General features: G+C 32.4%; 2 protein-coding genes across 6 annotated transcripts; one reads left to right on the top strand and one right to left on the bottom strand.

The window, feature by feature from the left end:
- The first annotated feature begins 4,905 nt into the window (after positions 1-4,905).
- LOC105133493 (anthocyanidin 3-O-glucosyltransferase 2-like) lies at positions 4,906-6,875 on the top strand. The gene has a single exon (XM_011037524.1). It carries the CDS (start codon positions 5,263-5,265, stop codon positions 6,643-6,645), a length of 1,383 nt encoding a protein of 460 aa, XP_011035826.1. The 5' UTR covers positions 4,906-5,262; the 3' UTR covers positions 6,646-6,875.
- Positions 6,876-7,533: 658 nt separating this feature from the next.
- On the bottom strand, positions 7,534-14,378 carry LOC105133492 (uncharacterized). 5 transcript variants are annotated; one of them, XM_011037520.1, is made up of 6 exons: positions 14,001-14,377; positions 13,765-13,865; positions 13,452-13,601; positions 11,693-11,931; positions 10,716-11,526; positions 7,534-9,873 (listed from the first exon to the last, which is right to left on the bottom strand). In XM_011037520.1, exons 4-6 carry the CDS (start codon positions 11,918-11,920, stop codon positions 7,769-7,771), a joined length of 3,144 nt encoding a protein of 1,047 aa, XP_011035822.1. In that variant the 5' UTR covers positions 11,921-11,931; positions 13,452-13,601; positions 13,765-13,865; positions 14,001-14,377; the 3' UTR covers positions 7,534-7,768. The 5 variants fall into 5 exon arrangements, with proteins under 5 accessions (XP_011035822.1, XP_011035821.1, XP_011035823.1 ...); XM_011037519.1 differs by having other exon boundaries at positions 13,452-13,545; XM_011037521.1 differs by having other exon boundaries at positions 11,693-11,922; positions 13,452-13,545.
- Positions 14,379-16,549: the final 2,171 nt, after the last annotated feature.

The raw sequence follows: 16,549 nt of genomic DNA, 5'->3' as shown, positions 1-16,549 counted from the left end.
AGAATTGTGTGTGTGTGTGTGTGTGTGTGTGTGTGTGTGTGTGTGTATATATATATAATAAATGGTAGAGAATGAATCATTGAGAGGTAGGGCAACGTTCATTAGAGAAAAAACTAAGAAAATAATACTAGTTGGTATAAGTTCTAATAAAGGATTGACTGAACTCATCGGTATATGACTTTGAAGTCAAGAGTTTTATGTTCTTTGTATGACTGTTTGCATCTGTATTGTCATTATCATTTATCTATACTAGACTAGGCTTTCAATTTTTACCTTAAATAGTAAATATATATAGATAGATACTTCATTGAGTTGAAAAATGATAAGGAAATATGATTTTGATTTTGTAGATTATCTAGATGATATCCATTTCAAGCCTCTTCATGTGTTGTGTTTGCAAGTTGTTAGAGTATACATTTCTAAAGAAGTGATTGATCTTTGTAAGTGCATCTCATATTTCTTTTGGCAATAAATCCCTGTAAGTTAGTGGAATAAATTAGCATACACTATTTGATGACAATTGAAAATCTTGTTTTCTTAATACATCATAAGTCAAAGTCTCAAATGAATATGAATGGTGCACCATCTGAATTATGGTCATCTAGGACTAATGACAAGTTGTAAACCATGAGTATTACTAGTCAATAAGAATAAGAAGCAGCAAATGACCTTAATGGATTAAATTTATTTATAAACAACCTAAAACATACACTCTTTGATTCCATTGAAAACTGAGGATGAACCCCATTAAAACGTTTCAAGACTTCACCATGAGAAGGGTACCATCACTCCATCTACCATATAATATGAATGATATCATATCATGTAATCAACAATCTTTAGAGATATGAATAACCATTGAAGTTTAGGAGTGATTGGAAAATATCTAAATTTTTTATGTAGGATAGAAGTTCTTCTCTTTATGGTTATGGATTTATAAAAAGCATGCCCACATATTCTACACTCGGCCAACTCTTTATTTTCAAGGCATTACAATATTCAGAAGTTTGGACATATGTTAATTTTTTAGTATCCTAGGCTAAGAGGTTTTATCATGGATTTAACAGCATAAAACTTCTCTTTTAGCCTATTCCTTTAAGGTAACATGTATCTCGCTCAATCGGTAATTTTATTGTAATCGGCCTCACTCATCCTATAATCTGACTTGATGGTAAATACATGTGCAATGATCAATAATTTATTATGATTTTGCACCCATCCCTAATAGTTTGTTGGAGTCTTTCAAAAGATCAAAAAACATGGTCGAATCTATCTTCAGTTCTTCATCTATGATTAGGAATTCACTAACATAACATTGATTTATTCTCATCACATCCATAATTATATTCTTATAAGGATTATTATTGTTATCTACAACTCTATGCATGTTGCTAAAATTAAAAGTTGACCCAACTATCATTTCTATCATGGTTTCGTATAGAACATATGGTTTTTCATTAGCAAACCTTATTTTTATCGTGGTCTCATGTAGAACATATGGTTTTTCATTAGCAAACCAATGCAAGTATTTTTCCATAAATTTTTTTTTGTAAAAGATGTATTGTCACGACATCTAGATCGAGAAACTCTTTATTTTCATACCTCCAACATAGACATCTAATACTGCCTTCATTAAAATTTCTCAGATTAGATAGTGTGTAATTAATAAAACCCTCAAACCTATTATAATAATCTATCTTACGCAACCCTTCGAATGAATCTTGATACATCCATAAACGATCATCTATTACATATATCAAACCTATATAGAATATTGATAACAAGACATATAAATTAATTATGCAAACTAAAAAAATTAGCTAACATTAGTTTAATTCAAACTTATTCAATTTATTTTAATTGCATTCTTATATCATTATCAATTATCTATATAAATTCAAATTCCTATACATTTACAACAATTTCACCTCAACAATAAAATTAACAACATATATATCATACCCATTAAATCATTGTAATATATCATCATTATTTTATTATCATTATATATTTCCCATTAATACTTATCAAATATCATAACATATTTTTTTATTTGTAAAATGATATACATAAAACAAACATCTGCTATAATTGATTGAAATTCTTAAATCAACTACCATAGAATTGCTAATAAATGATATGATAAAAAGAAATCAATTGTGAACCTGCGATTGTTCAAGTTATGGATTAACAAGGGGAAACAAATAAACAAGTAAGGTATGAACAAATTGGATCTCAAAACTTGTAAGTTGGAATTTAGAAGAGCATAGGAAATTAAGTTTAAAAAACTTTGGATTAAATTTATTTTTTATACCAAATTTAATAACAAATCTTTATAAGGACCTCTTGCCTCTAACTTCTAATCAAACTTACTTTATAGTTTTCAATGAAAAACTTTGTGACAACTTGTTTTTGGGCACAGGTCCATATATCTTTATGGCATCTCTTCTACACGTCGAGTAAAACTAATGATGCAGTCATTGGTCTCTTGACGGCAAACCCAGTATACTATGATCGTTGCAGCTCAAACTCAGCACGTGAATTCAGCTTCAAAAACCCACCAGCTGAGCTCCCGACGAGGTTCGCCGTAGCAGGTACAGACTATCATATCTGCAGATCATTTTCAGACACGCACACTCATTAATCTCTTCTTATATATATATATATTATATATATATATATATATATATTACAAGTTTAATTAATCAGAATTTATATTTATTTAATTTATTTATTAGGAATTATTAGGAATTATTAATTTGTGTTTTACATCTCTTTTACAAGTTGAATTAATCAGAATTTAAATTTATTTAATTTATTTATTAAGAATTATTAATTTGTGTTTTACATCTCTTAATATTAAAAATTTATATAATTATTAATTTTAAAATTTATAAAATTAATTAAAATATATACAAACTGGTCTGATATCCATATAAATTCAAAAATAAAAAAACTAATATCCAGAAATGAAAGATCACAGTTAATGTGTTCTGTAATGCATTTAAAATCACATTAACCGTGATCTTCCATCTCATATATATATATATTGTGTTGAACACCACATGCTTGTAGGATTTTCCGTAGCATAACATGTGATACAAGTGATCTTGGACAAAATGATTGGACCAAATCAACGGTGGAACACATATCAAAATCAGATCAGACAAGGCAATCACGACAAATAAAAAAATCAAACATGTTCATGGCCCATCCTTCATGGCCGCATGCCATTTGAAGAAAGCGAGGAGTGTTGCTGGTATTGGGATCTTATACATATTTTTATCCCAGTTCAGAACAATACCAATGGATACAATCAGATTTATCATAATTGACTAATATATATACTAGTAATCTAATTTTTATTTGATATCAGTCAAGTATATAAACTTTAATTAATCTTGTTTATTTTGATATATCAATATTTTTTATTCAATCAAGTACTTTAACTAATAATTTATTTTTTAATGTGGGTTTATAAGAATAATCTTTAAAATAATATTTTCATATAATTAAAATATTCATTATTTCAAAGCATTATTTTTATTTTTTTATTAATATAAGTGTTTGGATTAGTTTACATGCACCTTGACTAATTTGATAAATTCTAAAATTAACAACTATATAAACTTTTAGTAATTATCATATTAGCAATTATAAGACTCAAACTTAAGACCATCAAGAAAATAAACTCTTTAATCCCAAATTTTAACTAACAGATATTTATTAGATAGTTTTATTTACTTCTTTTTTTAATTGACTAGGTTTCTTTACTCAAATAAAAATATTAAATCTTAGAAAAGTGCATGTCAAACATAAATCAAAAAAATAACTTCTCTTGGATATTTACTTCATGTTTAGAAATGAATAATTGAGAAAACTAAAGTATTTATTTGATTTTTATACTCCAATTAAAAAAATAACATAAATCTGCCATAGTAATAATAAAGCAATGCTTGATTTATCATAATTGAAAACAAATTAAAGTGGTTAATATACTTAAAATATAATTAAATTTTCTTTCTTTCTTTCTTTCCCGAAGTGATAGTTGAAGATCATGAACAAATATTTTATAGGCCATGATAAACGGAGCATTGAGCTCCACAAATGATTTGTATTCTAGTGATACAGTGGTTGATAGTATAATGGGTATTTGTAAATACGAGAATGGTTGTTTTTTATTTGAAAATATATTAAAATAATATTTAATTTAATTTAAAATAAGTAATTTAAAAAAATAAAATTTAATGTTTGTCAAAAACATTTTTAAAATATAAGAATAAACATAATCTAAGTTTTATGGGTTATGATCTAATTAATCTGGATATTTTAGATGAGGAGGAATACCTAACATTTGTTAGGTTGCAAATCACAAAAGTTAAAGAGAGTGAATGCTAAGAGCATCTTCAATGGAGAAGGTAAATGTATAGCAAAAACTAAAAAATTAATATTTTAGTTTTTCTTTATTTATTTTACATACTCTAAAGAAAAAGTCAAATAATATATTAAAATATTTTTTTTCTTCTACAAATGTTATTTTTATATATCTCTTTATGCATATTCCAAAAAAAAAAATCAAATAAAATATTAAAATGTCTTTTCTCTTCTACAAATATTATTTTTATATATCTTTTTAAAAAGCCAAAACCAACAAAATAGAACCACTAAAAAAATGGACCAATTAAATATAGATATGTAGAAAAAAAATAATATTAAATATATTAAAAAATAATAAAACACTTATTTTTTCTACTTCAATATAAATAGCTTTTCAAATAACTTTTTCTTTTGAAATAAATATAATAAAATAAATTATATTTATTATTCAAAATACTATTTTATTAATTTTACTTTTTAAAATAATATTTTACATGGGAGATACTTATGGGAGTGCCAATAGCGGCACCCCAAGCCATTCTTTAATCTGCAAATAAAAATATTCAGACTTGTATGTATAAAAACATCTGAGACCTGACGGGTAGACGGGGACCGTCTACCCCGCCAATGAATGCCTTCACGCGTTTACTAGCTACGGAATCTAATGCTTCAACTGCCCACTATCTTGATTTGTCTTCCCAATAAATCTGTGTTGTAGCCTTTGCCATCGGCAGGTTGAAGATGAGCTGTGTGTGGTCTTCTATTATTATATATAGGCAGCGCAACCAGCTGCTAGTTCATTTCAAGAAGACGCAAAGTTGCTCATCCTGCTTTTCTCTTCTTACACAAGAAGCTAGAATAACCACCAAAACAGCTTACTGAAGAATGTCAAGTTCTAGAGACCAGAAACTTGCTCATGTAGCTCTCCTCTCAAGTGCTGGCATGGGTCATATCACACCCTTCCTTAGACTTGCTGCTTTACTCACAGCCCGAAATGTCCAAGTCACCTTCATCACCCCGCATCCAACAGTCTCGCTGACTGAGTCACAAGCTTTATCTGGGTTCTTCGCTTCCTTTCCTCAAGTCAAGCAGAAGCAGTTTCACCTCCTTCCACTTGAAGAAAATTCCGCTGACCCTTTTTTTAATCATATGCAACTCATCAAGAGTTCCTGTCACCTTCTTTCCCCGCTTCTTTCTGCTCTAACTCCATCTCTTTCTGGTTTTATCACAGACATGACCTTGGCCTCTACAGTTATTCCCATTACTCAAGCTATTAGCCTTCCTAATTATATTCTCTTCACATCATCTGCTAAAATGATGACATTATTTCTATCCTACCCCACTTTAGCCGGCTCAAAAGCTCTGGATGATTTAGATGAGACGGATGTCATCAAGATTCGAAACGTGGAATTGATGCCCAAGTCATTGGTCCCCCCACCACTTCTGCAGAAGAGCAATAATTTTTTAAAGAACAGTTTCATAGAAGATGGTAGGAAAGTGATAGAATCATGTGGAATTCTACTTAACACATTCGTAAGTTTTGAGCTTGAATCGCTCAGAAAGATAAATGATGGCCAGGTTCTGGAAAGGCTACCTTCAGTTGTTGCCATTGGACCACTTCCACCATGTGATTCTGAGAAGAGCCAGTTACAGTTAACTTGGCTTGATGATCAACCAGCTGGATCAGTTCTGTATGTTAGCTTTGGCAGTAGGACTGCTTTGGCGAGGGATCAAATCAGGGAGTTGGGTGAAGGGCTGATCAAGAGTGGTAGCAGGTTTGTCTGGGTGGTGAAGGATAAAAAAGTTGATAGGGAAGATAGTGAAGAATTGGAAGAGGTAATTGGGCATGAATTGATAGAGAGGGTCAAAGAAAAGGGATTGATAGTTAAGGATTGGTTAAACCAGGAGGCCACATTAAGCCACCCAGCAATTGGTGGATTTTTAAGTCACTGTGGTTGGAATTCAGTGATGGAGGCTGCATGGCATGGAGTGAGGATCTTAGCTTGGCCCCAAAACGGGGACCAGAAAGTAAATGCAGATATTGTGGAGAGGATTGGACTAGGGACCTGGGTGAAGAGTTGGGGTTGGAGCGGGGAGATGTTGGTGAAAGGAGCAGAAATTGCAGAAAGGATTAGAGAATCCATGGGGAATGAATCATTGAGAATTCAGGCATTGGGGATCAAAGAAGATGCTAGGAAAGCAGTGGGCTTTGGTGGGAGTTCTGACAAGGGATTGACTGAACTCATCAGCATGTGGAAGCAGTTCTGAAGTCTTGAGAATATCCCATACCCTTCTGTATGTCTTGCACCTTGATTGTCTGTGACCAGATAAATACGGATTAGATTTGTAAAGTCAAAAGGTGGGGGGGAATTCAACTCGCATTGTCCTGAAATTTTGATTTTTCATCTTTCTTTTGGAGGATGTCTTATCTTGTCTGTCGTATCTTTTAATCTTTTTCTCATCAATAAACTTCACTCCTTTCATGGAATGAAACAATCCCACTGCTTAAGAACAACTCTTCAAACACGACGTAATCACTGAACTTTGCATGGCAAAGTCAGAATTTTGGAACACAAAGAACAAAAAAGTTTGGTGGGTAAGTTCAAAGCTGAAATCTTTGCTTTTATGATCGTTGATGTTCATAGGTCCAACAACTAACTTTCAAATTTACCGCCAAATGGATCCAGTAATTTTTTCGTCTGTTCAAGTTAGAGATGAAAAAATCGACAGCGCTTTAATTTGGGTTGAGGAGTATGTTTCTACTCGCAAGGATTAATGAAGACCATAACCACAAGACAAGAGGGCACAAGACCATGACTATGTATTTAGAGAGAGAGAGCGCATTCAATGTAGTTTTTTGTTGGATGGTTAGTGTAAAGCTGAAAAAAACACACACACATATATAAAAGTTAAGAGACAAAAACCAAATAATTTTGAAATAATTTTATATTTTTAAAACATGAAAAACAAAGACATGTTTCTCAGTCTTCATCTGTTCTATCACAAGACGACAATAACCAAGCACCACCTTTCAATAAAACCATTGTATATTTCCTAGACTCTTTGCTATGTAGGGAGATTTCAGGCCATTTTGGAGTTCGTTGTACAAATATGAATAATGCTGTTGTTTGAACTCTGTTGCTTAAATGACTGTTCTGATAGCAATTTAAAACTCTGCTCATTGAAGTAAGTTATTTCTCAACATCAAGATTTCTTGATCTGCCAAAACGAGGCAGAAGCTGAAGCCACTAGTGTCCTATTTCATACAAGTTCAACGTACAGATTCAGAAAATACAAGGCAAGTACACAAAATGAATCTCCTTGGTATGAATAATATTGGCAGGCAAGGCCATGACAATTCATTTATGAATTTAAATGACCTGATCTCTAGCTAATGGTGTGGCAAAGGGTTATTAGAAGGATATCTCTGCCGTGGAGGACGCCTTGTCCTCTTTCCCCATCCTGTTACTTCAAGTCCCAATTCTCCACAATTTGGCTGCTGAGCTTGCGGTGGACTCACTGCAGTTACTGTTGGAAAGGCAGCAGAACTCGCTGCACGCTTTCTCCCCCTTCCTGCCTTGCTCTTAGGGGAGTTTCTCTGAGACCAACTTGACTGACAAGTGCCACCGGTTGCTATAATCAGACCTTCAATCATCTGAAGATCCTCAGTCACATCATTCCTGGACAAAGAGACAAGACCAGGAAGTACATCTCTTTGAAAGTCCTTCCGCTGCCTTCCTCTCCTGGCCTGACCTCTCCTAGGACGTCTTGGCAATGATGTTTCATCTTTTGTGTTTTCCAAAACCATAGGTTCACAATCATGATCTTCTACCATGGTTTCAGTTAAATTTAAGGTCATATACTCAAAAAAATCAACCTCATCTGGTATTGAATCTTCACAATCATTATTACCCTTGTGCACTGAAAGTGATCCAACATCATTCTCAATGTATCCCTTGTAAGAAGAAATTATCTCTGCAAACAACTGAAGCGAATTATTCACTTCAGCTTCCAATATATGGCACGGAGCATCATCTTGAAATTGGTGCACACCAGACAGTGACATGTCCACTAAAGCCTCAGCTGCAGCTATCAAAAAGCCTTCATGAAAGTCCTTGGATTCATCTGTTATGGACTGAAATGGTTCTTTAAATTTGCTTTCCGGAAATCCACCTCCAGCCACGATGTCCATGTTGTTTTCAAGGACAACTGGCGCCTCCAAGTCTATCTGAATTGCAATACTGGCCTTGTTTCTTGGAGCTTGAGCCTCTTCTTCAGTCACACTCACATTCAAATCAATTGAATGTCTTAAATCAGCTCTACGATCAACTGAACACTTCGCCACATTTAAACTGTTTGTGTTGAGGATCTCCACGGATTCAGATTCCATAGGATCCTCATTCAGATCAGTATGAAGTAACCCGCCTTTAATAGAGTTAGCATCATTAGTCTCTGAAACACAAAAACCAGGCTTCAGGCCAGAGCTGGCAGAAGGTAGTTCTTTGGAAATGGGCTTTTCAAAAATGGGAACACCAAGAATCTTCCTATTGCTTGAACAGTTACCTCCAATTCTCTTTTCTTCAGCATCATGCACATTTGTTGCTGATGATGAATCCTGAACACTGTTTTGACAAAGGCCCTTCATTGTTCCACCATTGCAAGCAAATTGCTCAGCATATTTTCTTTGCATCGAATCCCAATTCACCTTATGAGAGTCACACATTTCACCAGAAGATTTTCCATTACAATGTGAAATAGTTTTCATCCATGACAATGCTCCTAGTGGAGTTTCTTCCATCCTTGGAATACCAATGGAAATAAGATTTGAATCAGAAATTGCTTCAATTGGGTAACTTTTTGGAGGTACTGCATTGAGGTTTACTTCCTCCGCAGATTTTATATTCTCAGACCAGCCTGAACCCCTAGAGTTATGTGGAGGATTATGTTTAGGAACTTGTTCAAAAGCAGAATTACTATCATTGTGTCCATTCAAGTGACCAGCCGATGCCTTGGACTTCCACTGAGAAATGAGGGAGATGTCATTTTTGTAGGACAATTCAACTCCTGGTTTTGGGATAAAATCCACTTTTTCATTAACAATCGACCCATCTGCAGAAACTTCATGGCAATGCAACAATGTGGTTGAACTCTTATTTGATTCGGGAAAGGTATTAAAGCAAGGGTTTCCCTGAACAAATATTGCATTCTGTTTCAAGCTAGCCAGAGGCCTCTTCCAAGATGAAATGGAGGATGACTCAGAATTGACTACATTAGATTGAGGAGCAGGTGACCGCAGAAGTGCATCTGAAGTCATAACAGATGCATTATGATTTCTGTCGAAGATTTCTACACCAAATATTGTCTTCTTTTTCAATTGTTCTGGTTTATTCTGATCAGGCACATGGGCGTTCATGGAGCCAATATGCGATGATTCACTTTGTGTAGGCAAATATTCTCCATAAAAACTTCTATTCAGAGTTCCGGTGCTTATTTGGCCTGAAAGAAGGATCAAACCATCAGTTGAAACTGAATGATCCTACACAACAATAAACATATTGGGAGCTTTTTCAATTCTCTCTCTCATTATGAATCACCTAAATGAAAAGAAATATTCATATAGGAGGTTTTATGGTCTGATGACAAAGAAGAGCGATCCAACCTTAGAAAGTAAAGGAATTTCAAATACCATAAGCTTAACTCAGTATCCATGAACACATATGCACATTCACCTTCACATGCAAGCGCATTTAATTGTACGTAATTTGAAGTCAAAACTTTCTTTATTTCCATTTTCTTTAAGTCAAATACATTCCTTAAAAGTCATACAGAATCAATAACAATGTGAAGTTCCTTTTACATTTTTCAGAATTTTCAGAACAGTGACCATTGAGGTTTCTGAATATTCATATAAATATGGGACGAGCATTTCCTTACAAGTACTTGGATGCTTATTTAGAATTCTCATAACAAAATGGTTATGCCAGAAAATGATTCACTTTTTTTCATGAACAAAGCAAATAGTTATCTTGAACTAAATTTTTTTAATAATTCATTTCAAAATTTGGTTAAAAGGGAGTTGATTTGGTAAATTTTAACATTGCAAAAGAATTAAGTTGCAGCAGATTTAGAGTAAGAAAAATCAGTTCACCAGGTTATCAACAGGAGAGATAACAAACATGGTATAAAAAAATACAGCAATGATTTGAAAAAGAAAAAAACCCTACTACTAGGCTACTTGTAAAGTAGTGACTCATGCAAACTTGCACATCCAAGAAAAAAGAACGTCATTGGCTGATTTCCACAGGGAAAAAAAAAGGTGTTGCTGAATAAGTCCTTACCAGCTTTGAAGTTAAAAGGTGGTCTGCCTTTGTTTTCCCATTCATTATCTAAAAGCATATTTCCTTGGCTGAGTCCCTCCTTTTTTTCTTTACAGGGTCTTTGAGAAACTTCCTTTGCCAAAGATTGGAAGCCTGAGCATGAATTTGCAGATAAATCCCGCTCCTGTATCTCTTCTTTCAAGGAGGTAACCTTGCCTAGAGTATCAAAAGGAGTTGTATCATATGTTTCCTCAACCTGGAAAGGTTCATTCAAATCTGTTAAACCTCGGGTCCTCCCTGTATTGGAACTAAAAGTATCACCATTGCAACTGGAGTGAACACTACTCAAGGTGGACATGTTGCCATTTTTCTCACAGGTAGCAATTAAATTCCAAGTTGGAGGGTCGGATTCCAACCCTGACCCACCAAATGCCCCCTTTTCTTCCTCTGCATCATTTATGTATTTTTCAGCTGGTAGTTCAAGGTCAAACAACTTCCTCTGAAGCTTCTTGTGATTGTATTCAAGAGATACATCATACTTAATCCTGGATCCATAATGCGTAGAACCACATCCAGATTGCATGTTCTGCAAGTTAATGGAACTAAAATGTGATTGGACACTATCAGCACCTGAAGCAGATGGTATATGACAATTCATTGCCACCAGAGGCAGACCAGAATCATGCCACCTCCTTCCATCACCTTCAGGTGGGAAGGCAAAAGGATTTGATTGAAATGTTCCCATTCGATCAAGGCATATGACTGATTCTTTGCTTCGGACTTCATTCATTATGTCCATTTGTATTTTGTGAAGCCGATGCAGTTCATGGACCTGCATAATTGAATTTCCATAAACTAATATATGATATTTTGCTCAATCAAATTTCAATTATGCATGCAAAACAAGCACATTTTCACAATATATTTCATGAACTCAGAAAAGTATTGAAAATCCAATTTTTATAGCTCAAAAATATAAAAGTGGAAATAAATCATACCTGATGTCTGAATGTGTTTTCTTGCCTCAACATGGTTTGCCTCAAGTGTTCCTTTTCATATCCAGAGTATCTATCTATTTCTGGCTTTGCAGCAAGCATGCCATGATGCTGCTCAAAGGCTTTGTTTTCATGACGTGAAGGCCAGCTACCATTCCCACTACTTTCATCGAGATCCTTCATAGAATTATATCCCGGTATATACATCTTGTACAGAAATTCAGTTCCCATTCCTGCAAAGACTGCAAACAACTTAATAAGGCTCTAAATTAACTTGCCGACACTGATACAAAGGATATCTCTTTTCTTCTATCACAAATGAAAAGGTTTTACATGCCAACACTATATAATTTTGTAGCAAGAAAAGGCTATGGGATGAGAAGCATGGTTCATGATTCTGGAAAATAATACTCATGGCATATTGTAACACGTGTGTTGTATGCTTGGATTGGAGAAAAAAAAAGTTGATGCAGCACATAACTCTTCATCTTTGCTGTCACAAATTATTCATCAATCCTGGTACATAAAAAGAACCGCTATGTTATTCAGACAGTCATATCATATCATTTCCTCCTACATGAATGACATCTTCTGATTCTGTGGTGAAATCAAATCCCAGCTAACGTTTTTAGTAAATCTTCCATATAAAGAACTCACTTTATCACTTAATGTAGCAACAAAATAGCAGATTATGAACAAGACTTGAAAAATCTAGTCATAAATAAAGTCAATTAAAAACAACATATCCCTGTAATTTAGTAATGGAGAGAGATCTCATTCCACCATCAAAGAAAAATAAAGACGTTCTCGTAATATGTTTGCAAGAAGTAGAGGCAACAGCATAGAAACCCATGCAGATAACTCTCAGCCATGAGCTTCTTCCTAGCTGCAATTGCTCCAAACTAGATATTCGACGGCATTTGTAAGGGTAATAACGAATGTTCCGATGGGTTTTGCATGCTGAGCATCTTCAGGAGAGCTGATCTATTGGAGCCTGCCATAATTTATGTTGCAGTAGGCAAAACTAGGCCAACCAATGCACTAAAAGAGGTTAAAAGTATAAAGTCGCCAAACGAATTCATGAATCCCTATTTTTCAGAAAATGCAGCATCCAGGCTTTAAAGAAACACTTTGTTGATACACTAGAATTTAATCTGTAGGCAATGGAAGTGTATTTGGTAAGGATGGGAGATCAGAATATAGTAGTATCTAAAAGAAACATCAACAAATCAAATTTCATTGGACACAAATTTCAGAGATAACTAATTGTAATGCATCATAGCTACACATGACCACACAATGCCAACAGTTCCAATGATTATGATAAAAGACAATGGCGTGAGCATTGGAATGGTGTGGTGAAACTCAAAGTATGTTGAGCTCAAAATTCACTCCAAGGATCCCAAATCAATGATCTTGTAATTGGCAACCGTTGGATCATTAGGTGTTGTTCTTCATTCTTTTCCTTTGCAATATACACTTTGTTCCAGTGTAAAGAAATGAATTCTACCAACTACAGCTCCGACCAGAAAAGAAAGTTCAAATTGCAAAACTAAAGAGAAAGAAACATCTTCAAGCAGCTTTCTTAAGCACTTGGAAACTACCATGGAACAGAGAACCCTGGTATTCTGACATCACTGCAAAATGGCCCTATAAAAAGGGTATTGCAACTCTTAATACTACTGCAATTACATCCGTTTCTGCTACTAACTTCAACAAGAAACAAATACCGATGGCATTGAAAGTTCTTGTCATTGCTTACTTGAAATCCCAGGAGACCTTTCTTCTAAATCAGGTATTTCAGATAAATTGATAATCTGAAATCCAGTTTTCTTTAAAGCCTTCCAGACACGAGCCTACGATTCCAGCAGCACAAATCAAGGAAAGAGAAGCAAATGGTTTTGTTCCTCCACTGACAAATAACAAGGAACAAGGACGGAGAATGAAAGCAATAACATGGCAACATCATGCACTCGAATTTAAGCAACTAAAGTTGACCGACCATGATTAGCATAATTGAGAGACCAACATACAGACAAATCAATCATCCAAAAAAAGAGGAAAAAATTATTTACCTTTGGTATGTATCAGTATCCCCTACCTCCCCATATCATAACTTGAGCTCAAATTCACAGAAAACCCTTGAACTCAACAGCAGCTCCATTAAAATTCCCATCTGAAGGAAGAAAACAAAACCACAAAGACTTAAACAAGAGCAGGTGACTTTGAAATGTCATAGAAAAACAACAAATCATCAACCATCAGACAAAAGAAAGATAACCCAAATGATTAAAAAAATATAAATATATACAGGAGAGAAGCTCAAATCTGCTGGGCCAGTATCTGATATTATGTGAATTGGATTGAAAGATCCCCACAATCCCAGATAAGAATAACAGAGAGATCTTTCTTTCTTTTTTCTATTTTCTATTTTCTATTTTCTTTCACAAAGAAACAATGACTTGGAATTTGTCAACTCGTGGTCTCACTAATATACTTTGCTTGAGCTTTGGTTTCCATGATATCCATCACTTCGCTTTCCTATTCTGTATTTATTATTACTATATTATTTTTTTTATGGGGATTTTAAGGATGTGAAAGATATGGGGACATTTGTTTTCACATTTTCTAGATTCTCTCTACCTTCCATGCTTTTTGGGTACACGCAAGTAAAGGACCTTTAGAACGCCTGTGTTTCACTCTTTACAGCAGCACTACAGTTTCCATAAGCAGCTGGCCACTCTTCAATGGGGTATCTTTCTACCCTCACACGCACCTACACTCACTCGTGTACCACATTGCTGTTCGCCTTTAACTATTTAACAATATCTTTGTTTTTGCGTTTTCAATGCTGTTTTCTCGAAAATAGATTTTTTATTTTAATTATTTCTTTAATATTTTTAAATTATTTTAATGACTATGATAAAAATAAATTTTAAAAAATAAAAAATATATATTATTTTAATAATTCTTCAAATAAAATTTTTTATCACAATCTCAAATACTTTCTGAATTAAAAATGTCAGTAAAAGTTATTATTTATTTGTTTTTATATTTTAAAAATATTTTAAAAAAATTAAAGTTATTATATTTCTTTTGATAATTTTGATGTATTAATATTAAAAATAATTTTTTAAAATAAAAAAATATTATTTTAATATTTTTTAAATAAAAAACGCACTACAAAACAATTATTATTACTCTTTAGTCACCCACAATATATATACATCAAAAATATATATATATTAAAAAACCACTATCATTATCTTAAACTTATGTATAATCATCCGGGCCTCTGAAATGACAAAATTGACCAAAGATTGGAGGGGTAAAGTTGGCAGTTGAGCAAGGGCAGCACAGGCGCGTGGTGTGAGAACATTTCTTGAGGTTCCCTGTATTATAATGTTTTGGTTCATTGCTTTTGATTGGTTGATAGTTGTAAAACTTATTTGATTAGATCGGGCTTGTCGTGATCCGGCCAATCCTTTAAGAAAAATAAATTATTCATATACAAAAATTTAATATATTCATTCAGTCAAAATTTACTTCTAAAAAATTAAGGAGCTTGTATTTTTTTTATTTATTATTATTATAGTTTATGGTTGTTTTCACTTAGATATCTAAGACTTTTAAATTAAATTTATATTTTGAATATCTTAAACATGTTTATAAATTTTAGTGTCTAAATCTTTAAAAAAAGATTTTGTATTAATTAGAAAATACATTGAAATTAAGATTAGAAGATAAATATATTTAAATTTATTGTTAATTTATCAGGATGATATAGTGAATTAATTTTTATTTTATTTTATTTTTTGTGATGGTAGTTTCCAAATCAAATTGTGTTTTTTATCGATCAAACAAAAAATAGTAGATCATGTTCACGGACTAGCCTACTAATCCTACAATTGGTTCTTTTTATCTATAACTACACACAAAGTTTTTTTTATTTGATGATAATATTTTTAAATATTTTAGATATTATTTAAATTAGTTTTTTAACATTTTTAAATATGCACGGTCACATTATTGGAATTTTAATGTATTTAGAAGAGTTTAATAAATTATTTTAAGAAATATTAATATTTAACTCCTAACTAGTTAGATTTAATCGAGTTAAGGGGTTTTTTAACTGCTTAGATTATCAATTCGATTCTTTTTATTTTTTTCTTAAAAATTATTACTTTAAATTTTTTGTAATACCTTGTAAAAATTATATCATAATAAGTTTGTGTTAAGAATCCTAAATATTTGACCAATAATCTATACTATATAATTAAATCATTAATGGTTAATGTGTACGAGTATATATAACCATTTAAGAAATCTTTTATGTTTATTATGTACATCCTATTTAAATATATATAACCATTTAAGAAATCTTTTATGTTTATCAATTATGTACACCGTGTTTAATTATTAGCTTAGTTTGTTAAATGACTTTATAAATCATTATATCATGTATCTCAAAAGGAATACATCAAATGCCTAACTTACATATCTACCACTTGATTCTTGATATAAAAATATTATATATAATACTAATGAAACCTAACATATTAATTTTATATATTTTTTAATTAATTATCATTTTATCACACATTCATAATTATAAATTAAAATTCAATTATAAAATAAAGTTAGCAAATTTGAATAATGTTTTAAAGGGTTGATTTTGTAATAATAATAATCATTATATATATCAAAGAGTTAAAGAAAATATTTTTTGTTTTTTATTAAGTAAAACTTAGTAAATAAGTGGATATTATATAATTAAGATGTTTTATAAAATTTATATTAATCATATATCAACAAAAATAAATATTAAACTTAGTGGGGTTAAGGTTAGGTAATATATTA

The sequence above is a fragment of the Populus euphratica genome, unplaced genomic scaffold, assembly GCF_000495115.2.
Source record: "Populus euphratica unplaced genomic scaffold, PopEup_1.0 scaffold129.1, whole genome shotgun sequence".
NCBI classification, from domain to species: Eukaryota; Viridiplantae; Streptophyta; class Magnoliopsida; order Malpighiales; family Salicaceae; genus Populus; species Populus euphratica.
Note: the sequence above shows the minus strand (reverse complement) of the source record. Positions and strands in the feature narration are given on the sequence as shown.